The sequence below is a fragment of the Geotrypetes seraphini genome, chromosome 5, assembly GCF_902459505.1.
Source record: "Geotrypetes seraphini chromosome 5, aGeoSer1.1, whole genome shotgun sequence".
Lineage (NCBI taxonomy): Eukaryota > Metazoa > Chordata > Amphibia > Gymnophiona > Dermophiidae > Geotrypetes > Geotrypetes seraphini.
Genome location: NC_047088.1, coordinates 149465456 through 149482815, shown reverse-complemented (window position 1 = coordinate 149482815; position 17360 = coordinate 149465456). Strand labels below are relative to the sequence as shown.

Genomic DNA, 17360 nt, shown 5'->3' with positions numbered 1-17360 from the left:
GGCTGTGTTGCATTTGCACAATGGCAACATAGAGGGACCATAGAGACTCTCCCAGTCAACAGTGAATTGAGCCTCTTGCAGTCAGAATATCGCTACTTAACCCATTTACTGGCATCGAGCGAGTTTAGAATGCACAGCTACATGCCTCTTCACATGGTACATCATGTTTACAGTGCTCATGAGCTTGGTGGTCAGGTTTTTCCACATCTTCAGTCCAGAGCTGCTGCTACCCAGGCACTGCATGAAACATTGATCTAAGTAGACAAAAAAAAAACCTGTACTACCAGTCCTATTAAGCTTCAAGAGAATTAGATACCTTAAAAAATACATATAAAACCTGGTGGTTTTCTCAGCATAAATGTTGTAAATGCAGTGAAACTTGTAAAAATCTTTAAAATGTATTCTGCTTTTTTGCTGGTTGAGTGATCACCATTTTACCTTCTTTCCTGGTCTGCCATGAGACATGACAGACAGTAAATCACCAGATGGATACTTTTGGAACCTAATGTCATTGAGCTGCTCAAGTATAAAGGTTTTCAAGTCTTACAAATGGCCTTTTGTTTACATTCATTTTCCTCTGCTTCTTTCTTGCCAGATTTGCATACACCACAGCTACAATTCTGCTTAGTACACTGGTGAGAAAATTGCATCTTCATCCTGTCAAGGGACAAGTCATGGAAACAAAATATGAGCTTGTAACATCGCCCAAAGAAGAGGCCTGGATCACTGTATCAAAGAAAAGCTGAGGCCTGAGCAAACATAGATACAGAAAAGCGTTGAGATTATGGATTGTGAAAAAAATATCACAGATTCATACAGAACTGATGTACACAACCTGACAAGACTGAGTTTCTTTACAAATATAGCACCTACTTGCTTCTTTTCTTCAAGCTACATTTGTTGTATTAAAATGAATTTTCTCATATGAGTGAGCAAGTTCTGTTTACTTAGCGAATTTGAGACTTTTTATGTTTCTAATTAAAGCAAAAGCTAGCACTGTTTTTCTAAAATTTAGTACAATCTTATGTCTCAATTCACAACAATGTAAAACTGTATATAAAAAATTAGGTCAAAGGGCATTGCCACGAATCTCATTAATGCTACCTAGGGATAATAGCACAAAATCTAAAATCCTCAAAGATATGACCAACTTCCAGGCTATGTTCCACAAGCACCTTATTTTTGAGGATTTTAAATTTTGTGCTATTGCTGTACCAAAGAGACTATGGAGAGGTGACTCTATAGACGACCTTTTGCTGAAGACTGAACAGAGGTTATTTTTCAGTTTTGAACATTTTCCCCAGGTGGCCTTAATAGTGAGATCGACTTCTCAGTCTTTTTATGATTATACATGGATATGATTGAGACAAAATGAGTTCCTCATAGCAATGCCCTTTGACCTAATTTTTTGATAAGCAGTTTTACATTATCAGTTCACAACAGGCTAGACTGTATTTATTACATTTCTGTGAAGATGAGCTGGCTGATAGAATGTGTTTGGATTTTCAAATAGCATTTGACAGTCTCGTGAGAAAATCCTTAGGAAATGAAAACCTCTTGGAATAAGGGGGTAGTATCCTATTGTGAATTAGAAACTAACTAAAAAAAAAACACAAAAACGGGAACAAGAGTGTCTACCATCTCCAACTAGAATCAGACTGGGAGTAATTTGTAGTTTTAGCCCACTTCTATAGAGCTTTCATTTGTGTGCTCTGAGAGCCCCTACTCCCTTTTCAAAACTGCCTGGAAGATGTAGTTGTTTAATCAGGCATTCAAAAAGAGGGTTGACTGTCTGGTGTTCTTTATGACAGATTTTGACATAATTGGGTTGACCATTTTTCTTTCTTTTTTATCTGTTCTCTGTCATTTCTTAAATTGTTGTTTACCATTTGTTTTGTATTCTTTGTTTCTTTTCCTTTTGTTTTTATAATTCATTTTAGTATTGTATATAAATCACTATGAGATATATATAGTGCATTAGGTATGTTTTTGTGGACAGTGGGCTATTTTCCCCATGCTCGCGAGCCATGCAGAAAGAATCCACTACAGGTTTTCAACTCCTCCCCCTTTTCCAGAGGGCTCTGCTGCCCCTTTCAGTTTTTCTTTTTGCACATGAGCTGGAAGGTATCTTTCTGACCTGCTTTGTATACTTTATTATTTTCTGTGGGGTTTTTTTGCAGATTTCGGTGAACCAGAGCTCCCCAGTGCAGGGTTAAGCTCTGCCTGCTTGGAGAAGAAGCAGCCTTGGGTCTGCAGCCAGCAGGTTAATCCCTTGGGGACCTGTTTGCCAGCCTGCAGAAAACATTGGGATCCGTATCCTTAGTAATTTAGGGGGAGCTTGGGGTCCGTATCCTTAGTAACTTAGCTCACCTACTGAATCGCAGGGGCTTGAACATTGGCTGTTAACTATCTGCAGGGGGCTCAGTGGGTCTCTTTAGGATGGCAGCTGTGATTTCACCTCCCTCCCTTTGCGTGCACGGTTCCGTGGAGGTTGAGCATCAGTCTGACTGGCAGCCAAAAGATCTCAAGGTTTAGAATACTGATTAAGGCAGTGATTCTTCTCCCAGATCCAGCTATTTCTTAGAACTGAGTCAGGCTGCAGCACTTTCAGAGCACATTACACAGTGAGTAAGGCTATTATAGCCTATCAGCAAAAGTGTGTGTGGGGGGTCTAAAATAACTGTTTTTAAAGGTTTCTGGCACTTCCTTTAAGGTCCTCCACCTCTAAAATCCTGTTTTCAGAGTTTTTAAGTTCAAGTGTTTTTCAGCTGTTTTTTTGGCACCAAAACAGTGCCGCCCCGGCCATCTTGAATTTCCCAAATTGTTTTTCAGTTTTCCAGACCCCTAAAAACTCCTTATTTTGCCTCAAAACTGGCAGGCATGGCGTCCTCAGGCTTTCTTCTAATTCATGCCAAATTTGCGCTGGATGGACACCAGAAGAGTGTTCTTGCACCACGCGCAGCGCATGAAGAGGGGGGGCAGGAGCTTCAGGTTTAGCCTCATCTTGGATCTCTAGGGCCAAGGAGACATTGGGGGGATATGTCTTCTGGGAGAAAATTTCCAAAGCCCCAGTGGCTTACCTAAGCATAGGAGCACGGAAGCCGCAGAGCCCAAGAGACGTACAGTGAAATTATCTAAAGGGGACTCGGCATCACCTAGTAAAGCTTTTCTCCTGAATTTGTGAATTTGATGTGGAGGACTTATTTGGATAGCTGATTTGGCAGCGAGCCAGGGGCCACTCAGGGTGGGCATGGGCTCCCATGGTGCATCCATCCCAATTACAGAGGCGAGCCAGGATCTTGCAGACCATTGACAGGTCTCTGAAGGTGAGGGGTCAGACTGTATGCCCTTGTTCTCACAGAATGAGCGTTCCCTGCTGAGAGATACAGATCACAAATTGGGGCAAGTATGTAAGAAATGGTGGTGGCCCTTGACAAACGGGAAGACCTCACAGCCTGCAGGGCTATTAGAGCTCATTACTGACTCTGTGAGAGTTACATCCCCAGGAGGCATAGTTTCATAGTTTATTTAAAATTTGATTACATGCATATCATAAATTCTAGGTGAGAATAAAATGCTAAAAAACAGGGAAATATAGAAATTTGAGACAGAAACATATACAGCTGACTACAAAGATGAAAAACAGACAATACAGATTAACAAGAGAGAAGAAGGAGGAACTATAATATAGTTGAGAAAAGATAACATTGATGGAATGAACGCAAGGAGAGGGTAACGTATAGGCACCATCCACTCAATATTCTATCTGAGCGAAATAAGAGCATAGCCTGTAGTATTTCCCTGGCATCTTAATATGAGTGTTTTAGTCATGGAGTGTTGGTATGCTCCTGAAGGCTCTTTAAAGGTAGCCAAAACAATGACAAAGCTGTATCCTGTGGCACAGGAGTGTCAGCAGATGTTTACAGCCTAAGGTGTATATTTTGTTGTCCCAGATGACCAAGTGCATGTCCCTGCCAAGTGAGGGAGGCGTAGTATTAAAGGATATCCAGGATTGCAGAATGGATTGGATCCTGAAAAGGCAGTTTGAGGTGCTAGTTTTAGGAATTAAAGCAGCTGTGGAAGCCTGTTTTATGGTACATGCGTGTCATAGCAAGATGTGTGAGTTTACCCAGAGGGCAAAACTTTGCCTCAGCTTATACAAGCAGGGGTGGCTTATGTGGCTGATGCTCTCCACAATACAATCAAGGTCATGAGCAAAGGCTTATTTAATTCAGCCTGAAGAATACTTTGGATCAGGAAATGAGCAAGAGACTCCACCTCTAAGGCTACACTCAGCAGACTTCCCTTCAAAAGACAGATATTGTTTGGAAAGGGCCTGGACGATCTTATGGGCAGCGTGGCAGATCATCAGCCAAAATCTCTGACAGCAGACTGGTTACCATCAGAGGTTATGGGCAGTCTAATTTTCATGGTTCCAGGCATTTTCGTCAATACTCAGGAGGAGTCTCATCTCAGAGATCCTATCAGGTATCAAGACAGATTTACAGGACTGAGACAATACCAAGCTTCCAGATCTTGTCCTTCTTCAGCATCCAAGAAAGCACAATGATGCCAGGACCACAGCCTTTCCCCTGATGACAGGAGGAAGGCTTTCGGAGTATTCAGAGACCTGGGTGGAGATCTTGTCAGACCATTGGGTCCTAGAGATCACTCAGGGAAGTTACAAGCTTGAGTTCACTCATCCCTTAACAGATTTGTTTGTGGACTCCCCAGCAGGGTGACCAGAAAAAGCAAGCAAAATCTTAACAACAGTGCAGAGACTGGTAGAACGTCAGGCCATAGAGCTGTAGTGAATTCTATATTCTTTCAAATGCGACTACTGAGTAGGTTAAAGTCAATAATGTCAGTGCATGAATTTCAAATAGTGATTCAAACAGTAATTATTGTAAAATTAGATTACTGTATTGCCCTTTACTTGGAGATTGTGTCAGCACAGAGTAAGGCCACACAGATGATCCAAAACACTGCTGCGTGTTTAATCTGTAGTGAAAATTTTGACCATATCACACCATGGTTTAAAAAAAAACTTCCTTGGCTGCCTGTAAGGTTTTCAATTATTTTCAAAACAATAGTGCTGGTATTTAGGGTTATTCATCATGGCATTCCTTGGTACTTCACCCAGGCGATGACACTCTACTGACTGCTCAGAATCTTACGATCTGAGGAGATGATACAGTTGTCATTGATGGATTTTTTGAAAGCATATTATTAAAGCATAAGAACATCTGCTTTCTCTTTAGCAGGAGTGACCTTATGGAACAATCTAACTAGACCATTAAGAGCCCTCATGGATTTTCAAAAATTTTAAAAGGTATTAAAAACCATCTTATTCATGGACACATTTAAATGATTGCTTATTTCTGGTCCATGCAGAATATTTCTGCTGATATGTGGGTGGCTATTTCAGATAATTGTTTCTGAAGAAACTGATATCTCTATTGTGTGTTTGTACAAAATTATTGTATGTGCCTGCATTTTATGATTGTATTTTGTAAACTGCCTAGGAACAGGCGGGTAAGAAATTTTTTAAATAAAATAGTGCCCAAGAAATGCTCAGAAGATTGGAGACCCATACTAGATCTCATATACATCAACATGGCTCTGAAAGTTCTGCACTTTCTCATGGAAACAGTGCGGTCAGTCATTGCAGCAGTAGCGCTGAGGGAATTTCTAGCTTCCCAAGACTTGACAGAAGCCTACCTGCATATTCCCACATTTTTCCAGTTCTCAGCACTCCCCTTTGGCCTGGCAACAGCATCCTGCACTTTCACTAATGTGATGGTGGTGGTTGCTGCGTATCTATCCATGGAAAGCTTATAAGTGCATCTGTACCTGGATTACTGGTTAATCAGAGCCCCGTCGTTCTCAGAGGGAGAACAAAGTAGTGAATCAAGTGGTCCAGGTCTTACAAAGCCTGGGCTTGATAGTGAATTTTTGCACCAGCCAACTGGGTCTGTCCCAATTCCTGTAATATCTGGGAGTTTTATTTGACACAGAAGATGGCCTTGTTTATCTTCTAGAGGCTCACAGACAGAAGATTTGTTCTCAGATTATAGAGATGATAGTCAGGCCAGCCCCATCAGCTTAGCACTACCTCCAGGTGCTAGGCTCCTTCCTTGGGCGAAGGCTCACATGCATCCCCTTCAGAACGTGCTGCTGTCTTGGTCTCTGTAAATGGACTCACTTCAGATTGCACACCCGTGGACCCCGGAATCCCGCAACAGCATGTCTTCTTGGCTCCATCCACAATCGTTAGTGAGAGGCATGCCCCTCCGGATAACTTCATGGATTATTCTGACAACAGATGCTACCCTGTTTGACTGGGGTACTGTAATTGAAATGGATGCCCAGTCCTGGAGCGTTGGTTAGCCTCTCAGAAAAAGTTGTCCATCAACAGATTGCAGCTTCAAGCCATTCGATTGGTGTTACAGAGTGTCTGGAAGCCCACTTGTTCTGATGGGCAGAGCTCCATCTTAAAGCAATTTACACAGCATATGTAGTAAGAAAGGACAATGTCCAGGCCGATTACCTCAGCAGGCAGACATTAGATCTGGGAGGGTGGACGTTATCTGCAAAAGCATTCCAAGCCATTTTTCTTCGCTGGGGCCACCCAACTTTTGACCTAATGACTACAGCGAGCAACAAGAAAGCGGACCATTTCTTCAATCAAAGATCCGAGCCCAGAAGCACAGGGTTGGATGCTCTGATAGGGCGGATTTTCCACCGACTAGCAAGCCACCTAGGGAGAATGGTGCTCATGGCACCAGATTGGACATGCCATCCTTGGTATGCAGACTTGGTACGTCTACAGAGAGACAAAGGTCTCAGTCAACAGGTACATCCTGATCTCTCTAAGGGCCCAGTAGTTATAGAAGATCAGTATCTCTTTGGTCTTAAGATACAACTCCTGAAGGGGACACTAAGGCTCAGACCACCAGTAAAACAACTGTTTCCATTATGAAACCTTAACAAGGTCTTGTATTGACTCAGTCAGGCTCCATATGAGCCTTTTCAAGAGGCGTCATTGATGGATCTTACTGATAAAACCATTTTCCTCATGGCCATTATATCAGTGAGAGAAGTCTCAGAGCTACAGGCACTGTCATTAAGGGAGCCCTTCCTCAAGATCACAGAGACAGGAGTTATTTTGTGCACAGATCTGTCCTTTTTGACAAATGTTGATCAGCTTTCCATGTCAATCAAAAAGTAAGATTATCAGTGTTCCAGTCCACAGGGTCAAAGAAAAAAAACCAAACAGATTTTGAGAAAGCTGGATGTGAGGAGAGTGCTCCTATGCTATCTGGAGATTACTAATGAGCTCCGACTGTCTGACCATCTGTTTGTGCTCACCAGTTATACTAGACATGGCAGACCAGCGTCCCAGGCTACCATTTCAAGATGGATACACATGGCCATCTCAGCAGTTGCTGGTTTCCTTGAAAGCACATTCAAGAAAAAGCTTGGCTTCTTTCTGTGCAGAAGCTCGGGCAATTTCATCTGAGGAGATTTGTAGAGTAGCAACCTGGTCCATACTGCATGTGTTCTCCAAGTTCCACAGAGTGGACATGGCAGCTCAGGAGGACACCGTCTTTGGGTCCTTGGTGGTATGAGCAGATGCAGAGGACATGCAGCTCCTGATGGTTGTAGCCCAACTTTACTACAGGAAGAGGCGGTCGAAGCAGATTGCGAATGAATTCACGGGGGAACACTGTATACGCCATGTGTCTGTACTGAGACCAGTGTTGTTTAATATATTTGTAACTGATTTGGAGAAAGGAGCAACAAATGAGATTATCAAATTTGTAAATGTCACAACAATATTCCAAAACCTTTAAGATAGCAGAGGATTTTGAGAAATTGCACAAGGACATTGAGACTAGCAAACTGGGCATCTAAATGCTAGGTGCAATATAAGGTCCCTTTTACTAAAATGTGCTAATCAATTAATGTGTGAATTAGCATACAGTAACTGTTGCCATACTGACATGATTGTGTGTTAAGTGACGTGAACTGTCTAGCCTATGGGCCTAGGATAATTCATCACAGCCATTTTCATTATGGCCAGTTCAGCACTGGTTGTCCTGTGATGAACATGCTAGACTTATCTTCCCTCGATGTGGTCTGCCGGAATGAGATGATTCAGGGATTGGGGAGGCGATGACCCTCCCACCACCAAAATTCTACCCTCCCTGTGATGAATTGTCCCATTCCACACAGACCCCTATCCCATCAGTTTCCAGTGCTAACGAAACCCCTTGCAAAACATGAGAAATAGGAGAGGCAGGCTGAGCAGCAGATGCAGAGAAGCAAAAGCTGCTGCTACTCCTTGGAGAGGATTCCAGTGCTGGACCCAGTCTGATGATGATGCCCAGAAGTGACAGCAGCTGCCAGGTGACATTATCAGCATGCTTGGATGATTCAACTTGGCTGCGATGAAATATCCCGCAATGAACTGGCCACAATGAATTGTTCTATTCCAATAGCTTGTTTGGGAAATTGATGGGTTATTGGTAACAAATGAGTGTTAATTCTTATAGTGTGCTCTCACTGGTGCAAATAGCATGATACACTTAGAGGCAGATTCCATAAATGAGCGTCCCAATTGTAGGCAGCAGTAGGCATCCTACCGCTGTCTAGCAGCCAATTGGGACGCATATTTAAGAAAAAAACCTGAGGCAGGCCGCCTACACTGTAGGTGGTTGTTGCGGGAAATGCGTCAGGACACAAGCTCACCCAAGGCTGGGCATGGGCGTGATTTCACCTGGACGTGGCCTTGGGCGAACTTAAGCAGCCCCAGACATCTCCCTAGTGCCACAACAAATGCCTGAAATCTTTTCAAACAGACATGGCTGCTGAGCTGATTGCGGAAAGGGAATCCCCCGCTGTGATCAGTTGAGCGGCTGTGGCAGGGACGACCCCCCCCCCCCATGAAGTACCCCAGCAGGAGGGTTGCCCACTTCCTCCTTCCACTGAACCCCTCCTGAAGCAGTGGGAGTGGTCTAAGACTCTGGCCAAATACCTAAGGCCCCATGGAAGGGGTCTTAGACCACTTCAACTGCATCTCAGGATGCACTGGGAAGGAGGCCTGACTGATTGGCCCAGGTGCCTAAGGCCCCTCTGCCAGTCAGCCTTAGGCACCTTCCTGGTGCATCCCATAATGTACTTGGAAGGCAAGGTCTTTCATTTTGGAGTGGTGGGCCTGTCATCCAGAAGGTTTAAGCATCCCTCAGGCCAGAATTTCTTCTGGAAAGGTGGGGGGGTTTAATATAATAATAATAATAACTTTATTCTTATATACCGCCACAATCTTGCGACTTCTAGGCGGTTTACAATGAAGAGAAACTGTACAGACAGCAAATTACAGAGTATAGCATTGAACATCTAGTGATAGTAACAGGAGAGTTACAGGGTCTGTGTATTACATGGTTTCACAATGAGTAGCATTATACATTCGACGATATTCAGAGCTTAAGTAGGAGAAGAGAAAGGAGATTGCGCTTTGAGTTACAAAGGTGCAAGACTGCGAAGGTGAAAAAGATAACATAAGATGTTGATGAGAAGTAAGTTGTTAACTTGGTACATTTGAACGAAGGACGGGCACCAGTGGGAAAAACTGGTAACAATAGGGGTACACAGGTTTGGGGGTACCAGGGGGTGTACACGTTTTGGGGGATTGTCAGGTTTGGGAAGTTCCAAGGGATGGCAGCAGGAGGGAGTGGGCATCCCTCCTGCCCGGTTGCTTCAAGAGGGGTTCGGAGGGAGTGGGCCTTCCCCATGTCGATTTTGGCAGGACTTGAGTGTCCCCTGCCACCGCTGATTGCAGCAGGGGGATTCCCTTGCCATGGTCAACTGATTGCAAGGGATCCATTGATCAGGCAGTCGTGATTCTGTAACCGGCACCAGTTAGAGTCGGAGTGATTAGGTGGGGTTAGGCATCTGTCCATTAGGGTAGATGTGATTCTCAGCCACTTCATAGGCGGCTGCTGAGAATTTCCCCCTTATACTTTATGGTTTATTAAACTTGATATACCGCCTTTCTTGTTGCACATAAAGCAATTTACATTACAAACATCCAGGTATGAATAGTAGGGTAAGTGAGAAGAAAAAGATAGGTTTTGGGTGTAAAGTTTTAAATTTGAGAAAAGAGGTCTTGTCACAGGGCCAGTGGAAGCATGTTCCATATGGAAGGTGTGACAAAATAAAAAGCAGATTGCCAGGTTCAATCTAAGTGAGCCTGAAGGACTGGTGAACAAAGCAAGAGAAAAACAGAAGGGTTCTTGTCTTAAGGTATACAAATATAGCAAAGGAAAGGCAAGTAGGATGTCTGTACAACCTGGTGATTTATTTCAGCAATAAATATCAATGTAAACAGTCTCAAATGGAGTCTCTGTAGATATTTCAATAATCCAGAACTGAAAGATGGATAATACAGTGGTTCATTGGAACAATGTCCTGTTGGAACAACATCCTGACTAGGAACCCAGTTTTGCCATATGAAAAATGCCTTCGTCAGGGAACACTTAAATAGACAAACAATCGTATCAATGTAAAACTGCTGGATATTTGACATGAAGGGGCAATCATGTATCAAACAAAGAACGCTAAATGATAGCATAAAACGAAAGACTACTTAAAAACAATCATGTTAACTAAAACACAAGATAATGTAACATGATATTACAAGTATATAATATACTATAAAAACAAACAAAGCTGTTTAATAAAGCCATCTTTAAAACAAATAACTAAAATCAAATAAAAATTTAAAATAATGTAAAAATTAAAACACATTTTTGAACATGAAAGAATGAAAAGAAGTAATGTCTGAGGTGAGATGAACATGAGAGACCAAACATGTGAAACGGATGGAAGACCGTGAAATAGGCCATGGGTATCCATGTGAACGTGAGTAAAAACCATTAAGCCAATGATACATGTCAGCATAGTAAAATCAATCATAACTTAGTAAGAAACATACCTGTAGTATATTTGCATAAAAGAAAGGAACTGTGTGAGCTTAAAACCAAAAAGACTGAGTGAGTCAATTGTAACAAGGCATAGTACTGATGGCGCTGTCAAATACAGAAAAAGTTATTACATATCAGCATGCAAACTAAAGTATCTAAAACCTGTGAAGCATCAGAAGAGTAGACATTTTATATAAAAAGGGTGCTTAAATCCAGAAACACCTGGAAAACTAAGGAGGTAAAAATGAAACCGAGCTAAACTTACCGTGTCAGCATCTAGTGCACACGGAACAGACTGGAAGGACTGTGCGTGAAGCAAGGGACTAGAAAAAGAGGGTGCTATACAAATTTTTTTTTGTTTGTTTCTTTATTGATTTTTCAAAACTTAGACAATGCAATACAATTATCTGAACATAAATATTTCATAAAACATATTATTAAACATACAGTTTATACTTATAACAATCATTTTCTCCCCCCTCTTCCCAGATTTAATACAAGAAGTCAAATTATGTAATTATAATATTACTAGTCTTATAGCCCATTACATTAACGGGTGCTAGAATATGTGTGTGTGTGTCTCTCTTTATTTCTTTTTCTCTCTCTCTCCTTAGCCGCTTTCTTTCTTTCTGTCTTTCTTTTTCCTTGGCTGTCCATCACCACCCCTTGCCTGCTCCCCCTGTCCATTCTCCCTTCCTTTTACCTCCCCTGTGTCCACCACCACCTCTTCACAGTTCTCCTTATGCAGCAGCAGCCCTTCTCCCTTTGTTTTACCTCCCCCCTGTGCAGCAGCACCTTCCTTCTCCCCCTGTCCAACATTAGGCCTCCGTTCCTTTTTCTTCAACCCCCCCCGTCCATCAGCACCTCTTTCCTTCTCCCCCTGTCCAGCAGTAGGCGCCCCTTCCTTTTTCTCCCCCTCCTCCTTCTTATCCCTATGATACACTTACCTTGCTCTGCCCCTGATCAGAGGCTCCCGACAGCCGCCCAGTTGCACCCATTGGAAAAGTTCCCTCTGCGGCATCCCGCACCCCTCCTGACGCGACTCCCGCTGTCTTTCTTTCTGTCTGTCTCTGTCCCTGGCCCCCTTTGTCTGTTTGTCTTTCTGTATATCTCCCTGCACCTGTGTCTGTTCCCTGTGCACCTGCCCCTGTGTCTTTCTGTCTCCCTTCCTCCCTCTGTCTGTCTGTCCAAAGCAGCATTCCCTCCCCCTTCCATTTCCCTCCCCCCACACCAGTTCCCTGTGCAGCAGCATTATTGTTTCCTCTACCCCCTTTCCCTTCCCACAGTCGCGACTACAAACGCGGGCCCGAGTCCTTTGCCGGCCCCCCCCCCTCCCTTCCCTTCCCGCGGGTCCGACTACACATGGTGATTAAAGCAGCGTGTCCAGCAGTCTTCACACGCTGCTTCGGGTCCTTCTACTGGCCTGATTTACTCTGGCACGTCTGGAGCAAATCAGGGCAGTAGAAGGGCCTGAAGCAGCGTGTGAAGACTGCTGGACACGCTGCTTAAATCGCCAGTCAAGGCCGCGGTAAGGGAAGGGGGGGCGGCAAAGGACTCGGGTGCCGGGCAGCGGAAATCTTCTTCTACCTTGCCTCTCCTCCACCGTCGGGAGTCAGTGCCAGGAGCTTTAACGGCTGGTGGTTCCGCGTTGAAACAATCCCGCGCCTCTTTGAAAACTGTCACACCGCTGGAGCCGGGAGGCGACGGAGAGGGCAGGGGGTGAGTCGCGCATGCGCACTTCCTAGCTACAGCTCACAGAAAACAGATGCACACTTAGGAAGTGCGCATGCGCGGCTTACCGTTTTATTATATTAGATGATCAAGTAATTTTAATAATTGGTGCTATACAAATTAATGTTGATGTAATGCTGTACAAATGGATGGCTCCGTGACAAACGAGAGGTGACTTTAAGTGAAAATAGCTCTGATGTAGACAAACTGATAAGAATAAATTTATAAAAGTGCATGCGGAGATTAAAATATAAAATAAATGAAAATATACGAAACAAAACTGAAAAAGCTGAACAAATGAACTAAATTGTAGAAATGTTGATTTTCCTTTTAGCAAGTAAGAATTTTTCACATAAAATTAAACAGAGAGCAGATTTTAAAGAAAAAGATAACAATGTTAATCTTCTAGCAAATAAATATTTTGACCACATAAATTGAGATTGAACAAAGAACAGAACTTGAATAATATGTAATAATGAGGATGTTAAGAACATGAATATGGTTTTACAAATAGTATAAATGAAAATTGACCAAATGAAAACAGGAAGCAAATACAATGTTAGTCAAAAAATATATGGAATGAGGCTCATATTTCTACTATTAAACAGTATGAACTAGTGTGGAATATCATGCTGTTGGATGAGAAAAAAATGTATTGGAATGATGCTCTAAAGGAAGACACTGTAATCAATTTCTGTGTTCAGACTTGAAGGTGAAGGGTACTACTGAAGTCATGAATCACCTTTTGTTCCACCTGTAGTAGAGTTTTGTCAATATCGCCTCCTCTTGTATTCTAATGATTCTATACAGCAGGAATCTTAAATCATTAATCTCATGATTTTTGTCTGCCCAATGTGATACAAGTGATGTCTCTGATATTGCTCCTATATTCTATGATGCATGTTTTGACTATCTTCTTGATTTTTCCTATATAGAGTAAATTACAGGGACACGGTATGATATAGATTACACAACATGCATTGCAATTTGAATAATGGGGTAGCACATATTCTCTTTGGGTGCTTGGATGTATAAATTTCTCAGTCTCAAGATTTCATGGGCACACCGAGCATCTACATTTTCTGTGTCCATTGTTAGTCATCAAGTAAATGCTTGTGTGCAGGTCTGGGAGTCATGATGGCACTATTCTCTCTTTAAAAATTTTGTCTCTTGAGTAGGCAACTACTAATTTCTTGTTTTTAAAGCATTCATGTCCTTCCAGCATCTGCCCATGTTTTCTGATGATCTTATTTATATCTTTGGATAAATAAGTGTAGCATAATGTGCAAACAACATCAGGGATGGGCTTAATGGATGGTTGAAGCAATTGAAATCGTTCTTTGGTACATGCTTTACTGTATACCTTATGTATCTGAGAAGACGGATAACTCCTACTTTGGAACCTGATGGCAAGATCTTTTACATTCTTTTTGAAGTCTTGATCATTTGCACAAATCTGTTTGAATCTTAGAAAATGTGTGTAAGGTAGGTTGTTTTTCAGAGATGGATTATGATTACTGGTGTAGCATAGATACACATTATTATCTGTTGGTTTCCTGTATAGTGTAGTTAAGCGATTACCTTCTTTTCATATCAAAAGGTCTAAATAATTTTTGTTAGTATAGTTTGAATTCATTTTAAAGTTGAGATGAAGGTCTCTTGTGTCGAACTAATCGTAAAAAAAATAGCTAATTTGCTTTCATCACCTCTCCAGAGAATGAATATATTATCAATATATCATTTATAGAATATTATATTCTTGATAAATGGATGGTTTTGTAGATAATTCTTTTCAAAATTAGCAACATATAAATTAGCTAAAGTAGGTCAGGAGCCATGGCTGCTCCCATTGCAGTACCAGTGATTTGTTGGTAAAATTGTCCTTGGAATTCAAAGTAATTTTCAATAAGAGCAATTGTAGCCATTGCTAATATTGGACGGTTTGGGATTCTACGATCAGTGATGCGTCCGCCTAGGATATTTTCGATAATTGCAAGGGTGTTAATCTGTAGTATGTTAGTATACAATGGTTCAAAATCTAAAGTGACCAAAAGAACATCTGTCAAATCTTCTGTGATGAGTTGGTATCCAGGATCTCTGATTTGAAGACATATTTGGACCACTATCCCACAATTTGTCTAAAAAAGAGGAGGGGTTTGTATATCCAGTTACTGAACTGGATTTTCCTTATATGGTAGGGCTACTTAATGGTGATGTGTATAAATCATCTGAATCACTCCAGATATGTTTTTTTCTTCTCTCATCTGTAGTCACTTGTCTCATCTGATCTCTGTTAGTTGTATTCTGTATTTGAGGTATAGAGTTCTTCTTATGTAGCATTGTAGGCCTAGCCTTGAAAAATGGCTAAATGGATCCCTTATTGTAGTCTCCTTCATCTCTTTTAGTTAACATGATTGTTTTTATGTATTTCGTTTTCTGCTATCATTTAGCGTCTTTGTTTGATAAACGATTGCCCCTTTATGTAAATTATCCAGTGGTTTTGCATTGATACATAATTGTTTGTCTATTTAAGTGTCCCCTGAAGAAGGCATTTTACATATGCCAAAACTGGGTTCCTAGTCGGGACATTGTTCCAATGAACCACTGTATTATCCAACTTTCAATTCCGGATTGTTGAGATATCTACAGACTGTTTACATTGATATTTATTGTTGAAATAAATCACCATGTTGGACAAACATCTTACTTGCCTTTCCTTTGGGATAAACAGGTGATCATCATGCAAAAAGCGCAAAGTTATAGCTGATATGTAAAAGATAATGAAAAGAGATAGACTGACATACCACTGTGCAGTACTTTGTGAGTGAGTGCTTGATTAGGAGCCTCAATTGAATCCTATTTCACAACTTTTTGAAGCACATTGCTCTCTCCCCTCCTATTGTTTTTTTCCCATACATTACATTACATTACTATCAACAACTTGTATTTTTTTTCCCATCCTTTCCTTTTGTTTAATATGTTTTGTCAGGTTAGTTCTATTCGTTTGTTTTGTTTCCCCCAGAAATTTGTAATTTTATTGATTTGTACATCGCTTAGAATTTTGAATAAGCAATTAATCAAATTTATAATAAACTTGAAACTTTTAAAGTGAATTTATATAGAACAGTGATGTTGGATTAGTAATGGCAGGGTATGATCATATTTTTTTGGCATAGCAGAAAATCCTAAGAGCAATGTTTTGAACTATATGCAGATGCTTGGTTAGGGAAAAGGGAATACCAAAGTAAGTGACATTGCTGTAATCTAATTGTGATGCCACTAAGTCAGTGTCCCGCAAAATTCATCAAGTCGTGGCACACTAAACTTAGTGACCGTGGCTCAAGGCATCCAGAAGTGCACAGCCATCACCATGATGACATCACACATGTGCATGATGTCATCACATTGAAATCTGTGCATGCGCGAAGGCCCTCCAGATGGGCCCTGAGCGGTCAGTGGGAGGTGCAAGCAGGGAAGAGGCTGGAGAGAAGAGGAGGTGCTGGCTCCGGCTGATTGCCTACAGCACATGCCTCTTACCGTGAGAAGCATGTCCTGTAGGCAGTTAGCTTGTGCCAGCGCCTCTCCTCCTTCCCAGTGTGTCGCAGCATACCTGAAATCTCAGGAGGCATACTAGTTTGCAATATACTGTACTAAGGCATAAAGTAGAGTCATTTGGGAGCTTTTTAAAAATTCTTTATTGATTTTCAAATCATACAAAAGTGCAAAGAATACTTAATCAAGTAGTACAACAATCAGCACTTACATCCAAAGTAGAGTGCTGCATGGGAACGGGGATGATGGGAATCCCGCGGGACCCACGGGGATCTCACGGGTTCCCCCTTCGTGTCACAGGGATCCTGTGGGGACGCTCCCTAGGATCCCAGGGATCCCGTGGGGATACCGCCTAGGGTCACGGGGATTCCGTGGGGATGCCTCCGAGGGTCGCGGGGTTCCTGCGGGGTTGGATGCGAGGCTCATCTTCTCCCTACCTGCCCTGCCACAGCACACAGCCGATCGGAACGGAAGTCTTCCACAATGTTAGCGCTGACGTCGGAGGGAGGGCTTAAGCAAAGCCCTCCCTCCCTCCGACATCAGCAATGACATTGGGAAGACTTCTGTTCCGATCGGCTGTGTGCTGCGATTGGCAGTGGAGTACCAAGGGGGGGGCGGGGAGGGCGACCAAGGGGGGGTTCACAGCCGACCAGGTCCGCTTACCTTTGTGGTGCTTCCCCCGGCCTACCGACAACAGGCCCGGTCCGACAAACCTTCCTGCCCTGTAGCCACGAAATCTAAATTACTTTCTTACAGCAGCTTCAATACTCCAGCTGCTGTAAGAAGTAGAGAATGACACGGTGGCGGTTTACCCGCGGCCACCGCATTTTAGCTGCGGGTCACCCGCCGAAAACGGGGAAGAAAACTAGCAGTCGCTGCGGCGACGGGGACAAGGCCATTCACCGCCCGCGGGGCGGTGAATGGTCTTGTCTCCGCAGTGAGGTATCAAGGATCGCGCGGTCCCCGCAGCCACCGCCCGCCCGCCCGTAGCATTTAGCCAGCTCCCTCCCTCCACCTCACCTTAAATTTCGAGTTTTCCGGCTTCCTTTTTTCCGAGCCGCACGTGTTCAAAAATCCGTGCACGCGCGG

At 42.7% G+C, this 17360-nt stretch overlaps 1 protein-coding gene across 1 annotated transcript in view; it reads left to right on the top strand.

Annotated features, from left to right (window-relative positions):
• The window catches only part of LOC117360702 (cytochrome P450 20A1), a 105250-nt gene extending 103582 nt beyond the window's left edge, over positions 1 to 1668 (top strand). The window contains exon 13 of the mRNA XM_033944934.1: positions 596 to 1668. Within this exon, the coding sequence (XP_033800825.1) occupies positions 596 to 746 (151 nt within the window). The 3' untranslated portion in view covers positions 747 to 1668. The remainder of the gene's footprint in view (positions 1 to 595) is intronic.
• The last annotated feature ends 15692 nt before the right edge of the window (positions 1669 to 17360 follow it).